The sequence below is a fragment of the Peromyscus californicus genome, unplaced genomic scaffold (assembly GCF_007827085.1).
Source record: "Peromyscus californicus insignis strain IS unplaced genomic scaffold, ASM782708v3 Scaffold_15__1_contigs__length_86483966, whole genome shotgun sequence".
Classification (NCBI taxonomy): domain Eukaryota; kingdom Metazoa; phylum Chordata; class Mammalia; order Rodentia; family Cricetidae; genus Peromyscus; species Peromyscus californicus.
The window spans coordinates 64,065,543-64,090,937 of record NW_026294447.1 but is presented as its reverse complement, the minus strand read 5'-3'; the positions used below and the strand labels follow the sequence as shown (position 1 = coordinate 64,090,937).

The 25,395-nt window shown below is 39.1% G+C and overlaps 2 gene segments (V, D, J or C); both read left to right on the top strand.

Annotated features, from left to right (window-relative positions):
• The first annotated feature begins 347 nt into the window (after nucleotides 1-347).
• On the top strand, nucleotides 348-820 carry LOC128110411 (Ig heavy chain V region VH558 A1/A4-like). The segment is given in 2 exon segments: nucleotides 348-405; nucleotides 489-820. Coding segments are annotated over 2 exon segments (378 nt in total).
• Nucleotides 821-19,606: 18,786 nt separating this feature from the next.
• On the top strand, nucleotides 19,607-20,070 carry LOC128111034 (Ig heavy chain V region 108A-like). The segment is given in 2 exon segments: nucleotides 19,607-19,658; nucleotides 19,742-20,070. Coding segments are annotated over 2 exon segments (375 nt in total).
• Nucleotides 20,071-25,395: the final 5,325 nt, after the last annotated feature.

Here is a 25,395-nt window from a genome sequence, read left to right as displayed (position 1 = left end):
ACCACCTCCTGTAAATAAATCTGACAACCTTTTCACAAAGTGGAGCAACTTTCTCAGGCTTGAAATCTACTGAGAGGTCAGGTCCTGCTGTTAAAACCTCAGCATCTGCACAGGGCTCATGGAAAGATCGTGTTATGCATTTCCTGAGAGAGGATTCAGACTTGGTCCTCAGCATCCTGCTGTCTGATCCAGGAGTCCTCTATCTCCTCTAGCAGGAGTAGGTACTTATATAAGAAGTACCCTACTCATGAATATGCAAATTATTTGAGTTTATGGTGGTAAATACAGGAATGTCCACACCCCAGAACAACATATGATTAGTGTCCTCTCTATAGTTACAGAAAACACAGGTCCTCACCATGGGATGGAACTGGAGCATCCTCTTCCTTGTGTCAGTAACTACAGGTAAGGGACTTTCCAGTTCCAAACGTGAAGAAGGAACAGGGTCTGAGGTGACAATGACATCCACTCTGTCTTTCTCTCCACAGGTGTCCACTCCCAGGTCCAACTGCAGCAGTCTGGTCCTGAGCTGGTGAAACCTGGGTCTTCAGTGAAGTTGTCCTGCAAGGCTTCTGGCTACACCTTCACTAGCTATGGTATGAACTGGGTGAAGCAGAGGCCTGGACAGAGCCTGGAGTGGATTGGATGGATTGGTACTTCAAGTGGTAATACTGAGTATAATCAGAAGTTCCAGGGCAAGGCCAAACTGACTATAGACAAGTCCTCCAGCACAGCCTACATGCAGCTCAGCAGCCTGACCTCTGAGGACTCTGCGGTCTATTACTGTGCAAGAAACACAGTGTTGCAACCCACATCCTGAGTGTGTCAGAAACCCTGGAGGAGCAGGAAGCTGCCCTGGGGCTAAGATGACAGAGAAGATTAGACTGGTGACTTATTCAAAAATAATCATTCTGAGTGTCCCTTTGTCTGTCATTTCAGTCTTACAGGGTCTTTGTCAACTTTTCAAAAGGGAAAATAGTGGGAAGAAAGTGATGTTGATTCAGGATGCCCCTACAGTACACTGTACCTTGACCAGCTGTTTTCCAGTAACCACCTCTGTTGACATGATTCCTTTTTTTTTTTTTTTTTTTTTTTTTTGGTTTTTTGAGACAGGGTTTCTCTGTGTAGCTTTGCGCCTTTTCCTGGAACTCACTTGGTAGCCCAGGCTGGCCTCGAACTCACAGAGATCCGCCTGGCTCTGCCTCCCGAGTGCTGGGATTAAAGGCGTGCGCCACCACCGCCCGGCGACATGATTCCTTTTTAATAAACTAAAATAGGACAAATTTTGGCAATACACGGTGCTATAAATATCTCTTAAATCTAAGGGACTGGAACTGTTTCTGGAGTAGCTGGGAATGAGCTATAATATGAGTCAGGCCAGTAAAAGACAAATTAACAGCATGTGCACAAACAAGGCCCCTTTCACAGTCCAATTTTGTTTCCCTAAAACAAGGAAAGGCAGATTGTTGGAAGGGGTCCCCATAGATTTCAGGGTAAGAGCTTAAACCTTTTCTATGAAATCTAATTTTATATCTTTAGTTATTGATACACATGATCCTGAATTCTTTTTGGAAATAATAATCAAATCTCTTACTGTATTAGGATTAGGGATGGAGCTGACTGTCATGTGGAGTCCCCAGGGTGTGGAGTCTGCTACTTTGGCAACAAGCTGGGCTCCTGCTCAGATAGCACTGGGGAAAGAGCAGTGGATGCCAAGCTGGGAATGTAGAGGCCTGATCCTGTCATCAGCAGCCCTGGGTGCTCATTCCCCTGTTTCATGAAATTGGATTCTCTTTGTCACCACTATCAACATAGACTAGACCAGTGAAAATGCATCTTACAATGTGCAGGTGTTTTAGGGGGAGGTTCACTATTCTGAGGATGATTAGCAAGTTTTCATTTAAATTACTTCTATAAATGGCCTGTTCCCTCCATATGTGAAATTCATATGAGGCCATAATAACATAGTCCGAATCTGAGCTCCTCTGGGCAATCATTTTGTAATTCTTTTATTAAATCAGCAATTATGGTGATATTTTATTTGTATTAAAATGTTATTTGTATATTAATAAATAAAGTTGCCCGGGGGTCAGAGCTATTAGCAAGCCATAGGAAAGCAGGGCAGTGGTAGCGTACGCTTGTAATTCCAGCACTTGGTAGGCAGAGCTGGGTAAGTCTCTGTGTGTTCAGGGATACAGCCATTATTGGATACACATGCCTTTAATCTTAATACCAATCATGGAAAACCTGGAGGCCTATACAGACAGGCCGTGAGGAGGCGGTCATGTGGTTGGGTTTACAACCAATGAGAAGGCAGGACAGGAACTCTATATAAAGACTTTAACACAGGGGTAGCTCTGGTTCGGAGAGGTAGGACCACTGCAGAAGGAAGGGTAAGGTTTTAGCTCTTAGCTCTGACCTCTTGGCTTTCTTCTTTGCATTGGTTCTGTGTTTCTTATTTAATAAGAAGGTTGGATACATCTACATTTGGCGCCCAACGTGACAAGAATTCATTAAAAACCGCTTGGCTTGGCTTGGCGGCAGGTCTGGTTTCCAGCCTGGGCGGCCCGGCTGCCTAGCTTGGGCCCAGGCCTGACTGACCCGCAGCTGGAGCTACTTGCAACTGCTACAAACAACTCAGGCCTGCCTTGCTGAACAGGGCCCCTGCCTGTAAGGGATTCTACTGTTCTACCCAGACGTGGTAAGTCAATTAACATTTCTATTTAAAAGAGAATTTTTTTCTACATTTAAAAAAATGGGCTTTATGTGTACATTGGAAGAAAATTGGGCTTTGTTTGAAATTTTAGGCACTCTGACAATGGAACAACTATATGAAAAGATTAATATTGATCGAATTATTCAGTTTATTACTTTTCTTATCCTCATTTTACTATTTAAAAAGATTGTCAACTTAAGTGCCAGGATAACAGTCTTAGAAAAACTTGTTAAACTGGTAAAAATGAATTATAGAGAAATTCAAATTCAGACAGAAGAAATAAATAGTGAAGTTGTTTCAAAATTGGATCATAAGGTTACAGAAAGAAAGCCAGTTTTCACACAATCACCCTTAATTTATCCAGTAGCCGTACAGCAGCTACCTGATGAAGAGAATGAACAAAATACTTGGGTTCCAGTTGAAATGTTAGACTTACGAAGATTTAAGGAGGCAATAGCATCTTATGGCATGCACTCCCCATATGTAAAGCAAATGTTAAACACCTGGTCAACTTGTAATAGGATTCTACCAAAGGACTGGCGGGAATTGGCACAGGCTGTTCTTGAACCCGGACAAAATCTCCAGTGGAAAATGTGGTTCAGTAATGAGGCTAAAAATATAGAAAGACAATGGAGGGATAGCGGAATACAAGTCTGCCAGGATCAGCTTATTGGAGAAGGCCAATATGCTTCAGTACAAACACAATGTTCATATGATGTCCAAACCCTAGTTCTATGTAAAACGGCAGCTTTGAATGCATGGGACAGAGTTGAAGAACCAGGAAAAAAAACTGAGTCATTTACAAAGGTTATACAGGGCCCCAAAGAATCTTTCACAGATTTCTTACAAAGATTGACTTCAGCAGTACAAAAAATGGTCCCGAATTCAGAGGCTAGTCAGATAATAATTGAATCTTTAGCCTTTGAGAATGCAAATGCAGCGTGCAAAAGAATAATCAGGCCGTTAAAGGCAAGATCTGCACCTTTGGAAGATTGGATTAGAGATACAGTTAATGTAGAGGCTTATGACCATGATGATATGTGGGTAGGAAAAGCAATTTCAAAAGGTTTGAGCAATGTTAGATGTTTTGGATGTGGAAAGCAAGGACATTTGAAAAGGGATTGTAAACAGGTCATTCCTAGAAATAATGTTTCTTCAAGGAACACTGGCAACAGAATGCCCCTTCCTTCTGGAGTATGCAGAAGGTGTGGTAAGGGAAAACACTGGACCAACGAATGTAGATCAACAAGGGACAGACAGGGTAACCCTCTGCCTCGAGCTTCGGGAAACTCCCAGAGGGGCCTCAGGCAGGCCCCCACAGTAAATCCAGTTCAAACCTTTCCTGCAGTTGTAGAGGAAACCCCTACTCAAAGCAACTAAATAACCAAATGTCTATTGGAATAAATCATGTTAGTCGAGATGATGAAACAGAGAAAATAGGAAATACAGGAAAAAACATAAAGAAAATTTTTTGGTAAACTTCTATTAATGAACAAAGACCAAAACTAACAATAAAAATAAATGGTGTTTTGTTGTCTGGTCTGGTAGACACAGGTGCTGACATTAGCATAATTGCACCAGAATTTTGGCATCCAACTTGGCCTCTTCAGGAGGTAAACATTCAACTCTTAGGAATTGGGACATTATCTAGAGTGAAACAAAGTGTAAGATGGCTTGAATGTATAGGTCCAGAAGGACAGAAAGGAAAATTAAAACCATATATGGCTAACATAGCTATGAACCTGTGGGGTCGAGACTTGTTACAACAATAGAATACTCAGATTAATATCCCTCCAATCTCAGAAACAAATCATAAATTAGTACATGTTTCTGAGAGAAATATTAAAAGATATTATTCTAATTAGTGCTCACCAGCCATCCATGTCATACAAGAACAGGGCACAACAACTGATAATCTTCCAAAAACACTAACAGCTCTACCTTTAAAATGATTAACAGACAAGCCTGTATGGGTTCAGCAATGGCCTTTAACAACAGAGAAACTCCAGGCTTTACAAGAGCTGGTGGAAGAACAGTTAAATGCTCAGCATATTGAGAAATCAACCAGCCCTTGGAATTCTCCTGTATTTGTTATTAAGAAGAAATCTGGTAAATGGAGAATGGTAACAGACCTTAGAGCAATTAACAAAGTAATTCAGCCAATGGGCTCTTTACAATCTGGAATTCCTTTGCCTACTCTGTTACCAAAAGGATGGCCTCTCATAGTTATTGATTTAAAAGACTGTTTCTTTTCAATACCCTTACAAGAAAAAGACAGAGAAAGATTTGCTTTCACAGTGCCTACTTATAATAATTCTCAACCGGTTAAAAGATTTCAATGGAGGGTTCTCCCACAGGGAATGTTGAATAGCCCAACTTTGTGCCAATATTTTGTAAAACAGCCATTAGAAGTGGTATGTAAAAAATTTCCTAAATCTATAATTTATCATTATATGGATGACATTTTATTAGCTGATTCAAATGCAGATACTTTAGAAAGAATGTTTGAAAAAGTAAAGAAAATTTTGCCTTGCTGGGATTACAAATTGCTTCAGAAAAGGTACAAAGAGGAGATTCTATTAATTATTTAGGATATAAAATAGAACTTCAAAAAATTAGACCTCAAAAGGTGCAAATTAGGAGAGATCGACTACAGACTCTTAATGACTTTCAAAGATTATTTGGAGACATTTCTCATCTAAGAACTATTGTTGGGGTAAAAAATGATGAACTGAATAATTTGTTTAAAACCTTAGAAGGTGATAAGGACTTAAATAGTCCAAGAGAATTATCACCTGAAGCTGAGAAAGAATTGGCCTTGGTAGAAAAGAAAGTACATGAAGGGCACGTAGATCGTATTGATCCAAAGCTGGATTGCATTTTGGTTATTTTACCTTCTAGGCATTCCCCAACAGGAATATTAATGCAAAGGGAAGATATTATATTGGAATGGACATTTTTACCAAATAAACCAAATAAAAAATTAAAAACTTATGTGGAAAAAATCTCTGACTTGATTTGGAAAGGAAAATTGAGACTTCGTCAATTAGCAGGAATAGACCCAGCAGAAATTGTCGTACCTTTAACTAAGGAGGACATTGAAAAATTATGGATAGAAAATGAAGCTTGGCAAAAAGCTTGTATTAATTTTTTGGGAGAAATTAACAGCACATATCCCAAAAGCAATAGAATTGATCTTATAAAGAGAGCTGATTGGATCTTGCCTCGAATTGTGAGGAAAAAAACCCATATCTGGAGTTCGTACATTTTATACAGATGCCAACAAACAAGGAAAGGCAGGTTACAAATCAGAAAATTTAAGTAAAGTGGTTCAAAGTCCTTATAATTCAGTTCAAAAATCAGAATTGTATGCTATTCTGTTGGTATTAATGGATTTTTCAGAACCTCTCAATATAGTAACTGACTCTCAGTATGCTGAAAGAGTAGTATTACATATTGAGACTGCAGAATTTATCCACGATGCTTCAGAATTAACTTCATTATTTATTCAATTACAAGATACAATCAGAAAAAGGAGTCATCCTTTATATATAACTCACATCCGATCCCATACTGGTCTGCCAGGCCCTCTAGCACAAGGCAATGATGAGATTGATAAATTATTGATAGGAAATGTGCTGGAGGCCTCAGAATTTCATAAAAAAACATCATGTAAATAGTAAAGGTTTAAAAAAGGATTTTTCCATAACCTGGCAACAAGCCAAAGAAATAGTAAAGAAATGTCCTACTTGTTCCTTCTACAATCAAACACCATTACCAGCAGGATGTAACCCAAAGGGTACTCAGAGGAATGAAATCTGGCAGATGGACGTGCTTCACTTTGCAGAATTTGGAAAACTGAAATATGTACACCACACTATCGATACTTATTCAGGATTTCAATGGGCAACTGCTTTGAGTTCTGAAAAAGCTGATTCTGTAATCACTCATTTGCTAGAAGTTATGGCCATTATGGGTATACCTGCACAAATCAAAACTGATAATGCTCCATCATATGTCTCTGTTAAAATGAGACAGTTTTTTGCTTATTATAATATAAACCATGTTACAGGTATACCACATAATCCTACAGGTCAAGCAGTTATAGAAAGATCAAACAGAACTCTAAAGGATATGCTAAATAAACAAAAAGGAGTAACAAAACCCCCCAGAAATAGACTACATAATGCTCTATTAACTTTGAATGTTCTCAATGCCAATGAGAAAGGAACAACAGCTGCAGAGAGACATTGGATAATAGAAAAAACTACAGAATTAAATCAACCTATATACTTTAAGGATGTACTGACCTCAGAATGGAAACCAGGATATGTGTTACATTGGGGACGAGGTTTTGCTTTTATTTCTACAGGAGAAGATAAGCTGTGGGTACCATCAAAATTGATAAAGGTTCGATTTGAACAAGAGAGACCTCTTAATTAGAGGAGGTGATAGATCATCAACTATCGTAAACATCCAATTTAAACTAACTTACACCAGTAACACATGCCTTTTCATTTAATCAGATAACTTGTCAAAAAGGAACATCCCCAAAAAACCTTGGGGAAAGGTTTTTGTTTTTGTCTTTTAGGAGAATGAAGGTTAAGGAATTTGAAGAACACTGGACAAATGAGACAACTGAAAAAAAGGGACAAATCATCTATCCTAAGAAACAGAGTGAAATGGCATATGGGTATGTTATCTAAAAAAATTTTATGTCTTCCTAAATGTTTGTTTCTGCTTTTCTTTAAAGATTTAACACTATTTAACTTCTAATAGTCCCAGTTCAATTAAAATTTAAAGCTGACTTTGGAGTTGGAGAATGGCTCTCTCCTTCTTTAAACTCAAGCATGTTGTTAAAAGGAAAATGCAAACTCCCTGTATCATGCCAGAATTAAAGAGCCATCTTCTGCTATGGGACAGGAGAAAAGCCAAATTAATTAAGGGACTATTCTATTATGAATCTCAACTCTTTGATTCTATTCTGATTCTTTAAACTTTTCTTAAAGTATGAATTTTATATCAAAATTTACAAGATCAATATATATAGATATATATATACATTTTAAACTTTGTTAAGATATAAATGGTCATATAGAGTACTAACTAATTCTAAAAAGTCGCATACATAGTCTTTGTGTTCGAGTCTCTTATCAGTTTTTTGCAGGAAATCACGGTTAGGCCTAACATCAACTGAAGTCTCCAGGAAGAAGATGGGGCCCCACAACAACAACAATTCCACATGGACAATAAGAACATCACTAAGCTGACAAACATCATCTACAGATCAGCTTTGAACTACAAAGTGCTCAGAGCAATTTTGAGAGAGCTAGCTGAGATGATCCAGCCTCAAAGACTACTTGAATAAGGATTTGAGATAAACCCTGAATTTTGGCATTATACACAGACTGGATAACGAAGGATATATTTACCTTTCCTAGAATTTGACAATTAACTTAAAATTTTTCTTTCAGGATAAAGATACCTTCGCCCATACCCAGCAGGAAGCAATTTCAAGAATACGACGCCCACATTCCCAAAGAGGTGGTGTGGGGCGGTTGGTTTTTTTGGTCTTTTAATGGGTTTTGGGTCTGGGATAATTTTCATTGTTTAGGGGGGTTGGTTACAAGTTGCTGTCAAGGGTTAGGAAAAAGGCTAAGCAAAGGAGATTAGATTTAAGGTTCTTATTAAAGAAAAAAAAAGAAAGAAAAGAAAAATGTAAATACTTTACATTGAATTGGATTGTTTTATATTGCATACAAATTATATATATTGAAATTGATATTGTTAGAAAATGTTATATATATTTTTCTAATTGTACCGTTCATCTAACAATGTAATGCAATTTTCTGATCCTTGAATGTTATTACCAACTATTAGGATATAAAGAAATGAATGTTAGTAGTTAGACATTATAATAGAACTTGTAGTTATATTAGGTATGTTTTCAAGATTGAGTAGATATATTTTAGATAGACAGGTTATCTTCAAACCCTTCAGAGATCTACAGAATATGGCATTTAAAATGTTTTAATAACTTAGAAAATTTTTCTTTTTTGTTATGACTATGAGACATGTCGGCTCCTGGCAGTACCAATCTACTTCAGAGAAAATATGGGCATTGAAGAAACTGCATATGGAGTTAACTTTCATTGTGGCAAAAGTTAGCCACTGGACAACAAATTATCCTCGAATCAACAGGACAAAATGGACAGACAGGACATAAAACAAAGGATTACTGATTCTTGCCAAAACAAGTGTGGTTATGGCTTTATCAAAAGGCATCTTCAGAGGCCAGGACAATATGGCACCATCCCTGAAGTGGCCTTCACAATTCGGAAAAGGTACAGTGCCCTTTTCTTCGAAGGCAGCTGAACAGGCAGTGGGCCGATGGCCTCTGATGTGCAATGGAACAGCAGCTGAAACAGTTATTCTTGAAGAATAACTAAGCTCACGCCTCTCAATAGTAGACTGGCATTTGATAGAGGGATATGGAGAAGAATGGGATGCTGAGATGAAGCCATATATACACAGCCAAGAAGAATGGACAGCTGAATTAAAAAACCATCAACAATTTCCAGAATTTAAAATCCTGAATCATGACATGACACTAGTGGAATTCAGGTGTTTCTGGTACATGGACTACTCTCACTCAATGTGAGGTTGAACTGTTGACCTTGTGTACATCCTACTTCACAAATGAGTCTGTCAGATATGCTAAGCCTATAGGCTGAAGATGATGCCCCAGCACTTCGGAGAAACCTCAGGTGACTGTCCAGACAGCTGGCTGTTTCTGTCAACTCACAAATTTTTTGGAAGTTGCTTGCATGCACTTCCTGTTTTTATTTTTGTTAGCTAATATTATTTCCTTCTTGGGGATCTGACGGAGTTGAAGATTAGTTAGTTATAGTTGAAGGTTAGTTAGTTATAGTTGAAGATTAATTAGGATACATTTTGGACTTACCAAAATAGGATAGATAATGAAATTATTTTCTCTGAATTTGTCAAATACAAATGGACTAGACATTGTTTAGGTATTTATTACTTGTATATATTGTATATAGTTATTGTACTTTTGTATATAGTTTTTCTTATATTAGTTATAAGCTTTTTCTTTTTTTTCCTTTTTATTAAAATAGAAAAGGGGAAATATGGTGATATTTTATTTGTATTAAAATGTTATTTGTATATTAATAAATAAAGTTGCCCGGGGGTCAGAGCTATTAGCAAGCCATAGGAAAGCAGGGCAGTGGTAGTGTACGCTTGTAATTCCAGCACTTGGTAGGCAGAGCTGGGTAAGTCTCTGTGTGTTCAGGGATACAGCCATTATTGGATACACATGCCTTTAATCTTAATACCAATCATGGAAAACCTGGAGGCCTATACAGACAGGCTGTGAGGAGGCGGTCATGTGGTTGGGTTTACAACCAATGAGAAGGCAGGACAGGAACTCTATATAAAGACTTTAACACAGGGGTAGCTCTGGTTCGGAGAGGTAGGACCACCGCAGGAGGAAGGGTAAGGTTTTAGCTCTTAGCTCTGACCTCTTGGCTTTCTTCTTTGCATTGGCTCTGTGTTTCTTATTTAATAAGAAGGTTGGATACATCTACAAGCAATAGTAGGAAAAGTATTAGCAACTAGAGAATGAAGCTTTTACAGTTTAAATTTACATTTTAATAAGCATAGCAAAGAGACAAGGTAGAAGTAGCTTCTTTACAAGCTGGCTGCTGCTCTCTAGTTGGTTGCAGATGATAGACAAAGTCATAAATGGTTCTGTATATTTCTGTGTATCCTGGGAAATATGCCTGTGGGAGTGTCAATACCAAGAGCTTTATTCCAAGCCGTTATAGCAGTGTGGCTGCTTTGGCAGTTAGCAGCTTGAGGGCTGGCAAACAGTTGGGCCACTGTTTGGAAGATTCCTTTTTTGATAATTTGAGGATGAGTCATGTTTATAGTGGTCTCTACCTTCGGTTATGAGCAGCAGTGGACAGGCATTTGTCCATCCATTACTGAAGACACAGGCTAAACTGAGAGGTGGTGAGAATTGTTTTCAAAAGGGCTTGTCAGACTAAGGGTATTATTTCATACATGTTTGTGAAAACATCTACTATTCCTGTAGGGAAATGACTCTCAACCCTGTTTTCTGTAACATTATTTTTTAGATCTTCCTATATGGAGAACAGATGACTGGTTCATGGGTAGGATTCCTCTCTAATGACTGGAAACACAGTCAGTAGTTGTCCTGCCTGGAAATACTTTAAGGCCTTTTGTGGGTAAGGACCAAACAATATATTGACATCTTGAAGGGACATTTGAAGAGAAGATGCAAGAGGTTTAGGTAGGAAGACATTATTTTCTGAGATTTTCTTTCCTTTGGTTAGACTAACCTTTGGTGTTATTGTGTTCCCCGAAATATTGTGCACCCTAATAAACTTATCTGGGGTCAGAGACAGAACAGCCACAATATTAAACATAGAGGATAGGCAGTGGTAGCACACGCCTTTAATCCTAGCACTTGGGAGGCAGAGCTAGGCAGAAATCCATGTGTTCGAGGATACAGCCAAGCATGGTGACTCATGCCTTTAATCCCAGAAAGCAAGCCTTTAATCCCAGGGAGTGATGGTAGAAGGCAGAAAGGTATATAAGGCGTGAGGACCAGGAACTAGAAGCATTTGGCCTGGTTAAGCATTTGGCCTGGTTAAGCTTTCAGGCTTTTGAGCAGCAGTTCAGCTGAGACCCATTCTGGATGAGGACTCAAAGACCTCCAGTCTGAGGAAACAGGACCAGCTGAGGATCTGGTGAGGGATCGAGGTGAGGTAGCTGTGGCTTGTTCTGGTTCTCTGATCTTCCAGTTCACCCCAATACCTGGCTCAGTTTTGATTTTGTTTGTAAGAACTTTTAAGATTCCTGCTACACTAACCAACTAGCCTAAGCTGGTTCCACCAGATTGAATGTTTTAATACAACTGTCTCATAGAGCAGCACAACTTATCACCATTTCCCTCAAGATTCTGAATGAGTCTCATGGTTGCGACCCCATGGATGTCAATTGGGGGTATGCAGGCTGATTGTAACATAGGGATGGTAACGGCAGTAAGACAGAATCAGGGACAACTGGAGAAGAGTAATGCTCTAGACCTTCATGGCTGTATAAAACTCATTCTGTTGGGATGAGCACAAATCAGTATGAAAACCTGCCTGATTTTAAAAGGGAAAACCTATGCTAACCATGATGTCATTGCTTGTGCAAAATGCTGTGGGATGGTCTGTATGTCAGTGTGTTGATGATTGGTCAATAAATAAATCATTGATTGGCCAGTGGCCAGGCAGGAAGTATAGGTGGGACAAGGAGGAGAATAAAGCTGGGAAGTGGAAGGCTGAGTCAGAGACACTGCCAGCCACCATGATGAGAAACAACATGTGAAGATGCCGGTAAGCCACAAGCTACGTAGCAAGGTATAGATTTATGGAAATGGATTAATTTAAGCTGTAAGAACAGTTAGCAAGAAGCTTGCCATGGCCATACAGTTTGTAACCAATATAAGTCTCTGTGTTTACTTGGTCGGGTCTGAGTGGCTGTGGGACTGGCAGGTGAGAGAGATTTGCCCTGATTGTGGGCCAGGCAGGAAAGCTCTAGCTATAGCAAAACATTCAGCATGCAAGACCATTGCTAATAAGCATTTAGGTTCTTCTAACATAGTAAGTCATTTAAATGGATTTCATGTACACCAATGGTGAACAAGAGTTGTGATCAATATGATATAAATGTTTGTAGCTGATTCTCACTGAGCCTTATCACTGCACTAAAGGCCTCTAAGCATCTATTTTTTCCCTAGAATCAGGTTCCAGTTCCTCAAAGTTCTTCAACTAGGGAAGAATTAATAGGCCAAGGGTGTTTGTACTGTAAATTCTAGGCTTTCTTTCAGAAGAATCAATAGCATGAGCCTTCTTCAGCAATACTAGGAAGAAATATGCAAACAAAAGCATCAACATTGTTCAACATATGTTGTGAATGTGAGCTTGAAGTCAAAAATCCCTCATTATAGCAAGACATGGATATAGAAGATAGCAAATGCACTTACATACAGAATTGCATATCCAAGTACCATGAGACAATGAAAAGTTTTCAATCTGGGACAAACTTGTATGGGGGTGAAATGCACTTGACTCATGACCATGTTGCTTCTTTCCATACAAATGCATCTATACTCTGATATGCAGCATTTATTTAGGGGCTAACATGTATGCCTACAGGTCACAAGTATTCGAGTGTAGGGTCGCATACATTGGCAATGGCTTTACCTACTCCTGGGCGCTGGAGGTGGGTTATTCAACTCCACAGATGCCATTCACTATGCTTATAGCAAATGCATCTAAGACTTTGACAATCATTAGCCATGACATTTCATGAATAAGATGCTGAGCTTGGGGAAGTTAGATCCAAACAAAGAAGAAAGATGCCTGAGGACACAGATTGAAATTTCTACCTAGAAAGATGCCTGCAAAGGCACAAACAATTCCTTTTAAGTCTTTACAAACAAATCTACAGCTTATTCATGATACAAATGTGGAATTAGCAAACAGATTGAATCACAGTTCAAATTTCCCTAAATTCTGGCCACTCTCAAATGTGAAAATATTTTCTCTAGGTGGGAATTTATTAAGTACCACATTTGTTCCTCATCATGGTGATGTGAGTTTTCTGCCCCAAATGCAGCTGGAGGATTTCAGAAATTGCATTGTGGAGTACTTGTGGATCATGTTCACCACTTGTGCTGTCTCTGGTATCTCACTCCAGCACCAGTGGTCACTGCCTAAGCTACATCTAACAGCCCCTAGAGAAAGGACTATGGTTCATGGAAACAACCTTTGAGGCACAGCTCATTATCCGTCCTTGAAATATCAACTCAGCATCACCATGTGCATTACAAAGAAGAGAAACAAGAGTCATAATGAGAGGTCTGTGTGTGAGAACTTATACAAGTTGGTTCTCATAACTAGCTGGGGGCCCTGTGGATCAATCTCAGAGGTAAAGGACAGAAGAGGCAGGTAAGAATGTTCTGCATTGAGGAGATTTCAACAAACTGTCTGGGACTTCATTGACAGTCTCATTACAGTCAGAGACCATGGTGTAGTTGACATGTGAAATATCCGTGCTACAACACTGGAGAGTTTATTTGTTAAATAAAATCCATTGTTGCCGGGCGGTGGTGGCTCACGCCTTTAATCCCAGCACTCGGGAGGCAGAGCCAGGCGGATCTCTGTGAGTTCGAGGCCAGCCTGGGCTACCAAGTGAGTTCCAGGAAAGGCGCAAAGCTACACAGAGAAACCCTGTCTCGAAAAACCAAAAAAAAAAAAAAAAAATCCATTGTGATGTCACTAAAATCCAAAACGAATTCCTACTGCTGATGGATAGGATATATGTTTATTGAAGACTTATTAGTAAAGGTTAAGGGTATTTGAACTCCAGGTCTCTGAGCAACATTATGGGAAAAAGTGTCCCAGGAGTTTCCAGCTTATATCAGAATATATATATATATATATGCTGATCACTGGTATAGAATGGACAGAAGCCTCCAAAGCTCTGTGTCAGTGTCTGATGGGGGCAAGATGGTCAATACAAATTCTCAGCATCACAAATATGGTTGACCCTAAGGAGGTTCAGGTGATCCTTGAACCTTTGACGTGTGGTTCACTTTATTGAACACTGATGAGTTGACTGGATTCTTGATGGGATGGAAGAGCTCTGTCCACACAGGTACCAGGATGAAGCAGGAAATGCATTTCCCCAGACAGGTTTCATACTTGAATCTTATCTTCCTACTGACTAACATACTAAAACTCTACCTGTTCTGTCTCAAAAAGAATAAGGTTGTGATCTGAGAAATACCCTTCCTCAAGATTACATGAACTACAAACTTTGTGGCAGTAAATAAAGGGATATCCACACAGCCAGCAGTACCACATTAATCCTCATTTGTCCACAGTCTATGAACACACACATTCTCACTGTGGACTGAGTTCAGATCATCTCCCTGGTGGCATCAGCTATAGGTAAGTGCATTACTAGGAGCAGGGCTGATGGGGAGCCAGAGACTAAAGTGATTGAGCATCCTGTCTACAAGTGATGTCCACTTCTAGGTTCAGCTGAGGCAGTCTGGTATTGGATGAGGAGTCCTGGAGATTCAGTAAAGTTTTCCTGCAAGGACTTTGACTCAGATAGCTTTCACATTTGCTATATACATTGGGTAAGACAGAACCTAGACCTGAGCCAGAAAGGATTGGATGGATACTTCCAAGGATTGGCCAAAGAAACTACAGACATTAGTTCCAGGACAGAGCACACAAGATACAGACACAATATCCAACACAGTCTACGAGGACCTCAGCAGCCTGAGATCTGAGGATTCTTCCATCTACTACTGTGCAAAGAACAGTGTCAAGAATACATCTGAAGTGTGTCAGAAACACTGAAGGAGTAGGAAGCTGCCTTGGGGATGAGAGGAGCAGGACAAGCAACATGAAGACTTTCTCAAAAGCTTGTGCTTAAGTACTGAGGATTGGAACACCCTGCATGCAAGATTCAGAGAGCAGGATTTTTAAATTAGTGAACTTGAGACACACATTCTCCTGTTGATATCAATGTGAGCATGTGTTTACCATAATTGAGTCAATACTTTGTAGTAGAAATGTTTGATCATATTTCACATCAATGTGTAATTCCTTGAGATGATCAATGTTGCTGTTGACTTTTTATTAACAAAGTTTATTCATCAAATGAGGTCATATTTATCAGCTTTTAGGAATTGGTTCTAAGATTAAGAAGTGATCACTGATTCCACATTCATAGTCTTCCCCAGTCTCAATATCCTGCCCTGTAATCACAGCCTATTACAGAATACTGAATGCAGTAACACAAGACATTCTCCTCTAGTATTTGGGATACATGGGTGTCACAGTCATCCTCAGTGATTTGCTGAAGATTATTTAGTAGTTAGTGTTGCTAATTCATGACATTTTCCCAAAAGAATGGGCTGCAGAGGTTGTCTGTAACTTCCTTCAGAGGTAAGTTACAGAGTGGACACTCCAGAGATGTCCAGAAACATCTCTAAACTGGATATTCCTACATCTTAGATATCTGACCACTGAGGAAACCCTATGCATCAATCTATGAGAATCAGAGTGAGGAGATATGAGGCTATTTCCAAACAGAATCCTCCCTGTGGAGGGATTCAGTAATTGTGTGAGTGGTGCTCAGGTCCTTAGGTAGTGTTCAGAAGAGTAAAATACATCACAGTTACAGAAGGAATTGCTGGGGGTTTATGATGAATGAAAACAGGCCCCAGCCAGAGGAAAGGGGTAAATAATCCACATAGTAAATGGACAATCATAAAAGAAGCTAGAAATCAATATGTGATGTATTCAAGGAAAACTCCTGCTCACTTGTACATTTATTGCATCAGATCTGGACATATTATAATCCTAATATTAATTTAAGTGGGGAAAATAAGCTCATAGTATTTATTTATATTCTCACAGGGCCCAGAGTTTTGTTAATGTATTACATTGTAAGAGGAGAAAGTCTCCATACTATTTAAGTAGACATGCACCGCCGTCCATTGTAACCTATGATAGTCATCAGCATCCCATGTACTGAAGTATGAAATGTGGCTTCATAGACATTATTTAGCCCAACAGAGATTATGAAATGCCAAGATAAAACCATTCAGCATCCTGAATTGCAGGGATAAGTGATATAGAAATATAGGATAAGTATTTTATGTTGCTATTGATTTTAGTTTTTGGTACAAATTTAAAGTTAATTGTGTTATACTGTATGTATATTTCTACTCTTGTTTAAGATATTATGTTTGTGCAGCTCATTTGAAATTGTAATGTATAAGAAATGCCGATTACTAGTCATCAAAGATAATCAAGTTTATAATCATGTTAGTTAAGTTTTTTAGGTATAGAAAGGTATATTTCAATTAGGTAGGTAATCTCCAAATACTTCAAAGATTTACAGAATATGGCATTTAAAATGTTTTAAAAACTTAGACTTTCTGGACAATGAGACATGTCTGCTCCTGGCAGCACTGATTTACTTCAAAGAGAAAGATGGTCATTGAAGACACTCCATATGGCGTTTATCTTCTTGACAAAAATAGCCATTTGGTTGAGAAACTGTTCTTGCCTGGACTGATTGACAAAATGTTGTATAGACTGGACATGCAGGACCCATGGAAAAATGACCAATAAATTTTGCCAATACAAGGCGAAATTGTTCTTTGAAATTGTTCTTCAGGTTCCTGCTTCACAGAGGACACTGCCAGACATTCTACAGGACACAGAGAGAAGTGACTGAGAGACTCTAGTCTTATATGGCTAAAGATGGATGCCCCAATGTTACAGAAGAATTTCCAATGACTGTCCAGTCAGGCAGCTGCCTCTGTCATTTCCTGTCTGTCTATACAGACCTCCATACCTCCATGGTTAACTAGTGTTGGAATTTAAGGCACATGTCACCACACCTGGCTCTGTTTCCAGTGTGGCCTTGAGCTCACAGAGATCCAGACAGATCCCTGCATGCCAAGTGATAGGATTAAAGTCATATTCTACCATTGCCTGATTTCTTTGTTTACTTACAATGGCTGAATTTTCCTCTGATCTGGCAACATTAGGTACATCTGTTTCATGACCTGATATTAGAGCAAAATATACATGGATAGCCTGAATTTACGTTGTATTTATTTTTGTTTAAAAATTGAATCTATACTTGTAACATTTAAACACATATGCACACATATCCCTACATAGTGCTCTTGGCTTGTCCCATTCCTGGGAACATAGTACAAATCCATCCTTCTTCCATGAAAATATTCAGCTTCTGAAATGTTTAACTAACACATGCCCTGTAGAGTAAGAGGACTCTGGACTTGGAAAGGTAGACATGCCTGCAAATGCATTGTGGGAAACAGATTGAGTTACAGCATACATTTGATTCATTTCTACTTCCTTCTTGATGTGAGTATATTTTTCTGAACTTGTTAAGTTTTCTGTGAGTACCACAGTGGGTTATCCTCTTTCTGTGAACCCTTTATCTGCATGTCTCAGGAATTCATAGATGGCTACATGTGGGGCTGGGGCTGAACTTAAGACTCACTGTGGTTCCCTGACATCAGGTGCTCTGTCCCAGGTACAGTCTGAAATGTAGTCAAGACTTTGTTCTCTCCTGTTGTCACCTTACTACAAGTGAGAACTGCTAGAGCTGGATCCAACTGTCCACAGGGACAAGCCTGCCATTGAGAGGGGCATTGATGATAGTATAGAAACAATTTAAAATCAATCTCTGATTCATCCAATCAGCATCTTCAGATAAACAAGAGTCATTTCTCCCTGCACTTGAGATTTGTGAGCATGGAAGTTTCAGGGATACGTTACTGTTCAAGGGAGACCTTGCAACTTCAGTGTAAGCCATGACAGACCAACCTGCAGGGGAGCTCAGAACCAGCAGGGGGCACAATGGAGACAAGAATCCCCAGTAGAGAAGAAGTTGGTGTGGAGGGGACTCCCAGATCATTCATATGGCTTCTGCTGCCCTGTTCTCACTAGTAAAGATAGTATACCAATTTTTAAAACTATAACATGGATGGAGAGAAACTCCTGAGGACCCACACCAAGATGAGGATCTATTGGCATTTGATGATGGATGAGAAAAACATAATCAATTTTCTTTGGAAGGTTTCCTATATGCTAGTGAATGACTACAACTATGCATATATAAATGGAACTGATTGGACTAACTGTGATGCTAGTTATTGAAACAAAAGAGGTCAGGAAGTTGGGAGAGAGACCTATTCTATGGTCCCAAGTGGAATCAATGGGACATAGTGGGTATAGATATGATCACACTATATTTTATACATGGGTTAAAATTGCAAAGACTATAAATTATGGAATGTAAAAATAACAATTTTACAATTGTTTACAATTTTCCTACATGTGTATTTTGTACACTGCATATATTTCTCCCATAATCTCTACCCTGCATTTTCCTTTCCCTCCTACTTTACCTTTGTTCTACTAGACAACTTCACTTATACTTCACGTGTATTTCTATTCATAGTTGTATGTAAGTATGAAATATCTAAGAACTACTACTAAGAGTCTCATTTAATGTCAGTGTTTCTGAGATGCTATTAATTAATACATAATCTGTAGCTGCGTTCATTTTTCTATAACTGATGTAATTTCCATATTCCTTGGAGATGAAAAACTTCTGTTGTGTTGTTTATATAAACGTGTCTTCTTGATAAAAACATAGTTTATTTCCATAATTTACTTATGTGATCTTGCTGTAATAATCATTGTTGTGCAAATGTTTCTGAAATATATTTACTTTTTGTTGAGTAAGTTTCTTAGTATACAATTTGTTGGAATGGCAACTATTAATTGCATGTATCTATAAGGAGGTTGTAAATTCTCATAACTTAGCAGGTTTTAAATTTTCCATCACCACCATCATCATCACAACCACCATCTGGAATTCAATTTGACAAACTTGTCACAAAGTGGAGCAACTGCCTCAGGCCTCACATCTATTGAGAGCTTAGGTCCCGATGTTACATACGCAGCATCTACACAGGGATCAGAGAAGGAGCATGTTATGCATTTCCTCAGAGAGGATTAGGACTTGGCCCTCAGTATCCTTCTGCCTGACCCAGGTGTTCTCTACTTCTTTCTTTTCCAGCTGGACTAGGTCCTGATCTAAGAAGTACCCTATTCATGAATATGCAAATTACTCGAGTCTATGGTGGTAAATACAAGGATGTACAATCCCCTCAACAGCATATGATCAGTGTCCTCTCCACAGTCACTGAGCACACAGGTCCTCACCATGGAATGGAGCTGGATCATTGTCTTCCTCCTGTCAGTAACTACAGGTAAGGGGCTTTCCAGTTCCAAACCTGAAGAAGGAACAAGGACTGAAGTGACAATGACATCCACTCTGCCTTTCTCTCCACAGGTGTCCACTCCCAGATCCAGCTGCAGCAGTCTGGTCCGGAGCTGGTGAAACCTGGGTCTTCAGTGAAGTTGTCTTGCAAGGCTTCTGGCTACACCTTCACTAGCTCTGGTATGAACTGGGTGAAGCAGAGGCCTGGACAAAGCCTGGAGTGGATTGGATATATTTATCTTGCAAATGGTGGTACTAGCTACAATCAGAAGTTCCAGGGCAAGGCCACACTGACTGCAGACAAATCCTCCAGCACAGCCTACATGGATCTCAGCAGCCTGACATCTGAGGACTCTGCGGTCTATTACTATGCAAGACACAGTGTTGCAACCACATCCTGAGTGTGTCAGAAACCGTGGAGGAGCAGGAAGCTGCCCTGGGACTGAGATGACAGAGAAGATTAGCCTGGAAACTTGCTCAAAAATAATCAATAATGAGTGTCCCTTTGTCTGTCATTTTACAGTCTTTTAGGGTCATTGTTAATTTTCAAAAGGACTTCAGAGAATAAAGTGATGATGATTCAGGAATCTTAGAGTGTACCATACCTTGACAAGCTGTTTACCAGTGACCACTTCCTTTAACATGATTCCTTTTTAATAAACTAAATTAGTACAAACTGTAGCAATACATTATGATATATCTGTTAATTCTAAGGGACTGGAACTATTACTATAGTAGCTGGGAATAAACTGTAGTATGAATTAGGCCAGTAAAATACAAATCAACAGCATATGTACAAAGCCCCTTTCATAGTCCAATTTGGTTTCCCTAAACCAAGAAAAGGTAGTTTGTTGAAATGGATCCCCATAGTTTTGGGGTAGTTGCTTTAACCTTTTCTATGAAATCTAATTTAAAGCCTTTAGTTATTGATACATCTGATCATGAATTGCTTTTGGCAGTAGTAATCAAATCTCATATTGTTTTAGGATTAGGGATGGAGCTGTCATGTGGAGTCCCCAGGGTGTGGAGTCTGCTACTTTGGCAACAAGCGGGGCTCCTGCTCACATAGCACTGGGGGAAGAGCAGTGGGATTCCAAGCTGGGAATGTAGAGACCTGATCCTGTCATCAGCAGCCCTGGGTGCTCAGTCCCCTGTTTCCTGAAACTGGATTCTCTTTGTCACCGCTTCTAGATCAACATAGACTGGACCAGTGAAAATACATCTTGCATTGTGTAGGTGTTTTAGAGGGAGGTTTATTCTACTGAGGATGATTAGCAAGTTTTAGTTTATATTATTTCTGTAAATGGCATGTTCCCTCCACATTTGAAACACATAAGAGACCACAAGGATATAGCCAGAATATAAGCCTTATGTTCCTCTGTGCCATCATTTTGAGATGCTTTCTATCAAATCTGCAATAGTGTGAGAGGTATTAGCAACTTCAAAATGAAGCTTTTTACAGTTAAAATTTTCATTTTAATAATAAAATTTTCATTTCAATTTCATAAAATTTTAATTTTCATTTTAACACCTGGGTCAGGCAGCAGGATACTGATGGGCCAAGTCCTAATCCTCTCTGAGGAAATGCATAGCGTTCCCCTTCCCTGATCCCTGTGTAGATGCTGAGTATGTAACATCAGGATGAAAAAGATAAGGTAGACACTGCTTCTTTATTATCTGTCTGCTGCTGCTCTATAGTTTGTTGCAGATGAAGGAATAAGTCACAAAGGGCTCTGTAGATTTCTGTCTATAGTGGGAAAGATGACAATGGGAGCGTTAATATCAGGAAATTTATTCCAAGCCCTGATAGCAGCTTGGCTGCTTTGACTATGAACCACTTGAAGGCTGGCAAGCTGTTGTGTGTAGCTAGAGTGTTCCTGCCTGGCCCACAGTCAGGACAAACCTCTCTCATCCATCAGTCCCACAGCTGCTCAGACCCAACCAAGTAAACACAGAGACTTATATTGCTTACAAACTGTATGGCCGTGGCAGGCTTCTTGCTAACTGTTCTTATATCTTAAATTAATCCATTTCTCTAAATCTATACCTTGCCATGTGGCTCGTGGCTTACCGGCATCTTCATATACTGCTTGTCATGGTGGTGGCTGGCAGTGTCTCTGACTCAGCCTTCCACTTCCCAGCTTTATTCTCCTCCTTGTCCCACCTATACTTCCTGCCTGGCCACTGGCCAATCAGTGTTTTATTTATTGACCAATCAGAGCAACACATTTGACATACAGACCATCCCACAGCAGTTATGTCACAGTTTGGAAGTTTCCTTGTCTGATAATGGTCCCTGCTTTTGGTTATGAGCAGCAGTGGACAGGTATTTGTCCACTGCTGTATTTGAAACACATAAGAGACCACAAGGATATAGCCAGAATATAAGCCTTATGTTCCTCTGTGCCATCATTTTGAGATGCTTTCTATCAAATCTGCAATAGTGTGAGAGGTATTAGCAACTTCAAAATGAAGCTTTTTACAGTTAAAATTTTCCATTACAGAAGCCACAGACTAAACTAAGGGGTGGTGAGAATAATTTTCATAAGAGCTTGTCAGGCTAAGGGTATTATTTCATAGATATTTGCCATAACATCTATTATTCTTGTAGGGAAATTACTCTGAACCCCATTTTCTGTAACATTATTTTTGAGATCTTTCTATGTGGATAATGGTGGTAGTGGGTCATGGGTAGGATTTGTCATACTTCTGTAATGACTAGAAACATTGTCTGTAATGGTCCAGCCTGAGAAACTTCTTTAAGGCCTTCTGTGTGTAAGGATCAATTAATATATTAACATACAGAGGAGAAGTATGTGGAGAAGATACAAGTGATTTAGTAGGAAAACAATTTTTTTGGGACTTTTTTTTCCTTTGGTTAGACTGTAGTGCTAGCCTAAGCTGGTTTCGCAGGATTAAATGTTTTAATATAACTGGTCCCATAGAACAGTACAACTTATCATAATTTTTTCCTCAATATTCTGAATGAGTCTCATGGCTGCAACACCATGAGTGTTTCTTAGTAACAGTCAATAGTTGATGAGATTATCTTAATTATGCTTCGACTCCAATTCATTTATGTAAGCTTTGTAGTTGGTGGAACACATTAAAAATAAACTCAGATTCATCAGTTATGTTTCCACATCACATTATGGAAAGAAATCAAAGCAATTCCCATTGATATCTTTTAACTAAAAGCAAGCCCAGATTTAATTCCCTACTTGACTCTTCCTGTGTTATCTTCTGTTGTATCTGTTGTAGGATCTGAATCTCTGCATCTATCTCCATCTTTTCTTATGCACCTCTCTCTCTGTCTCTCTCTGTCTCTCTCTCTCTCCTTGGATCTCTGTCTCTCTGTGTGTCTGTGTCTCTCTCTCCCTCTCCGTCTGACTCTCCCTCTCCCTCCCTTCCCTGCCCCCGCTCTGTCCTTAACAAAGAGCTTTGCTTTGTATTTGTTGAACATCACAGAAAGCATCACATGGGAAAAGAATAAGGGATATTTGAGAGAAAATTTTAAGAGAGTTTTACTATGGATTAATTACTTTTTCAAAGTTACTCAAATAAGTACTACATACATCTTTTTTGTCAAACAATATCTGTATACTGTTTTAGATAATTGTAGATAATCATTTTATAAAATTTATTGAAACATACATTTTGTATTTTCAGCAAAAGTTTACCATAACACACATACAAACACACATGCTTTAATCTTCAGTCAGGAATATGGAAGAGAACACAAAATAAGGTTAGAGCTATGCATTATCACTTTATGTAAAAGCTGATTATATGGAAAATCCTAGACAAGTAAGGTTGGGTGTTACAATATTCTCTTAAAGAAAGGTTAAACAGACGGAGTACACAGTTGATGGCAGTCTGAAGGACTTCCAAGCATATTGTTTGCTCTGGCTGTGTGGTCCAGCAAAATGTTCAGTCTCCTAGAATATAAGAGATATTTTTATCACAATGTATTGCCACAAAAGTATAATTCCTGTAAGGTGGTTAAACGTACTGTTAAAACATTTTTTTCACAGAACTCATTTATTGACACAATGTATGCACATGTTAATTGTCAATAGTTCTGAAATTATGCATTATGCAGTATTCTCTATTCTCATATTTACTGTCTTCCCGGTCTCAGTACTCTGACCTATACTCGAAAGTCTTTAGAGAACATGGACCTACACTGATACAGCATCTTCTCTTATTAAAGAAGGTATTTTATGTATCACATGGCAAATGATATCCCATCATAGACTTACACTCTTTGTGAGTTAAAGAAGAAATTTCTAGCATACCTCATAGAAGACCCAGGGGAACCTGAACTCTGGCCATCTCCACTTGTACATACTGAGGTCCCAAAACTCATATATTCTTCTCATCTCCAGGGGGAATATTGCATCTTCAGTTGAGGGGAATGCACAAGTTTCTGCTCACACAGGACTGAGGCACCTGAAGAAGGGAAGATTTGGGCTATAAGATAATACTGAGGGTTTGAAAGAAAATGACCCCCAAAGGAAGTGTCACTATTAGGAGGTGTGGCCTTGCTGTAGTTTGTGTGGTCTTCATGGAGGAAGTGTGTCACTGTGGGAGTGGGCTTTGAGGTCTCCTATGTTCAAGATATGTCAGTGTCACAGTTCGCTTCCTGTTGCCTGCGGATCAAGATATAGAACTCTCAGCTAGCTCCTTCTCTAGTAACATTTCTGTCTGAAGATGATAGTAGTCTAAACCTCAGAAACTATAAGCTATCTCCAATTAAACCTTTTTCTTTATTAGAGTTTCTGTGGTCATCTTGTGTGTTTACAGCAATAGAAACCCTACCTAAGACAATAATACTACAGGGTCTGCTTTTCTTTCTGTTTCAGCTTCCCAAGGTCAGAGGTCCTGTCGATAGCCCATTGGTTCTTGAAAAGTTTTGAGTGGTGACTGTCAAGGGCAACAGACATCTGGACATGGCCTTGTGAATCCATCACAAGGTCTGTCCTCACCTGAGCTGTCTTTGACTATTCTATCACAAGCTGATACCCACTGGCACTGGGTTTTCCAAACTTGGAAAAGGGGATGCGCTGCTGGGATATGAAATTATTGTGGAGTCACAAGCAAAACTTATCCGTATTCAACCTCATCTCCACTTCCAGAAATAGAGGTAAGGACCAGTTATCCCTGAGGTTTGTATCTTTGACTGCACAGGTGACAGCTTTGTATTATAGTAAGACACAGTGAGGAGACATCACTGTATGGCACAGGACACATCCCTTCATGCATACATACACATACACTCTCTGTTCTAAAACCAGCAAGGCCACTCAAGACCTGTCTTGATTTTTTTTCTCTGTTACAATTTTGGCATGTCTAAGTCCCATCTTTTCTGTCTATGTATACTGGTATGTGGTTTGTTTTGTTTTGTTTTTAATTAGGAAAACACATATTCAGGCTCCACATAGGCATCATGACACTTTCAGGAGCAGAAATGACTTTGCCATTGACAGAATGGTTACATATTGAAAATTTCCATCACACAATGGGATTCCGTGGTTTAAACACACTTTTGTATCAGATCAAAGTCATAATGTTGTGTAAACAAGACCCAGTGACAAAACTCAATTTGTTTGCAATTTGTCTTGAATCTTCTCACACATGTGAGAACCTCAGGCTGAGAGCTGATTTGGGGTGTTTATTTTCCTGCTGGTACATTTATTTTCCTTTTGGATTTTAGTCTCATAGTT